The sequence below is a fragment of the Pteropus alecto genome, unplaced genomic scaffold (genome assembly GCF_000325575.1).
Source record: "Pteropus alecto unplaced genomic scaffold, ASM32557v1 scaffold74, whole genome shotgun sequence".
In the NCBI taxonomy this organism is placed as follows: Eukaryota; Metazoa; Chordata; class Mammalia; order Chiroptera; family Pteropodidae; genus Pteropus; species Pteropus alecto.
The window spans coordinates 6614652-6616137 of record NW_006436291.1 but is presented as its reverse complement, the minus strand read 5'-3'; the positions used below and the strand labels follow the sequence as shown (position 1 = coordinate 6616137).

Sequence of the window (1486 nt, the reverse complement as noted above, 5' to 3'; positions counted from 1 at the left end):
GTGAGAGAAGGAACTGGGGAGAGGCACAGGGACTGGGAGGGAGAGACCGCATAGCAGACAGAGCCTCATCAGTGATGCAATTCTATGCTAACGGAGGCTGGGTGCAATTATCCGCGGAGTTCCTGATATGACTTTGGGTTTAGAATTGTCCAAATACAGTGTTGGAGGTTTATTTGGGGGAGGACGGTATAGAGGGCGCTCTACCCCACTCCAGGTGCTAAAGCAATTAAGAAAGAAAACATCAGAGTCAACACAAACATGGGCTTATTACCGGAGGGCAACGCTTCGCACAGGAGACAGATGCACCTGCCACCCCCTCCTCATGCTCACTCTAGATCTTGGGACAGCCCACCTAGGGACGGTTCCGGTCTGCAGAGCTGACCCTCTCCTGGGTCACTGCCTCCCACCCATTTGAAGGGAGGAGGGAGGACCGGGAAAGTAAGGCGCAGGGAGAGCAAGACCCCATCTGCAGAATCTTTGCTAGATCAGCCCCATACAGCAGAGAAACTGGGAGCAGTGGCGCTGCCCTCCGGACAGGTACCCTCCACCTCCGAGGGGAGAAGGAAAGGGCGAGGAGAGGAATGGAGACCCTAGGAGAGGAGGGGCGGCCTGGAGGCGATGGAGGACCTGGAGGTGCCTTGGGCAGCTCCTCTCTGGAAAGCAGAAAATCAAGCCAGGCCAGTCGCACTGTCCTGCGGTGGCCATTGTTTACATCTCCTGTATCTTACAGAAGTTTGTGCCTGTACGGCTGGCTGATCGAGGCCTTGTTTTTTTTCATCTACAGCTTCAATCACAACTGCCGTGACCTCCGCACCAGGTAAAATACTGTCTACTGTCCCTCTTGGAGTTCCAGTTAGGCTGTTCCATGGAAATTTTGTCCCCAGCACGGCCCCAGCAAAACAGAAACCCGGGCGTCCTCTCTACTGACATTTAAGTTTTCTTCTTCTTTTTCCATAGACATCTCTTCAATTTCAGCAGAAGTCACATCTCCAGCTTATAAAGGTGCTCTCGTTGTACTCTTTAAACAATGACATCTGCTTCTTCCTGGCCATGTCGTATTTAGAAAATAAGCCCACCCAATGGCCATCATGACCACAAAGTAAACCGCAGTGAAAACACACAGAAGTCCCTTCTCTCGTTTTAAAGTGTCCTGTTTTCTTTGTTCATACACAGATGTACCTTTAACCTCTGCAGAAGTGGACATACCCACTGGTAATGTTTTCTGCCTGTCACATTTCTTCAGTTAAATGCAATCAACTCTCCGGAGCTCTTTCTAGTCAACGAATGAACATAGGTCCTAAATAATTTGTCTATGGGATAACTCCCAATGTAAGCAGAAGTCCCAGTAGCCTTTTCACAGAAATTAAGCTTTCACGTTCCCTTGATTCATCCATAAACACAGAGTGGCCCCTCCGCCAGGGAGCGCCCTCTGCTTTTCGCACTGGTCTTAATCAGATGTGCCCAAGGGAGGCGAGGGCTGGGGGTC

The 1486-nt window shown here is 50.7% G+C and overlaps 1 protein-coding gene across 1 annotated transcript in view; it reads left to right on the top strand.

The window, feature by feature from the left end:
- The window catches only part of DMBT1 (deleted in malignant brain tumors 1), a gene marked incomplete at its 5' end in the record, with an annotated part of 131721 nt that overhangs the window by 115009 nt on the left and 15226 nt on the right, over positions 1-1486 (top strand). The window contains 1 exon segment of the mRNA XM_025047551.1: positions 731-817. Coding sequence (XP_024903319.1) covers positions 731-817 — 87 coding nt within the window.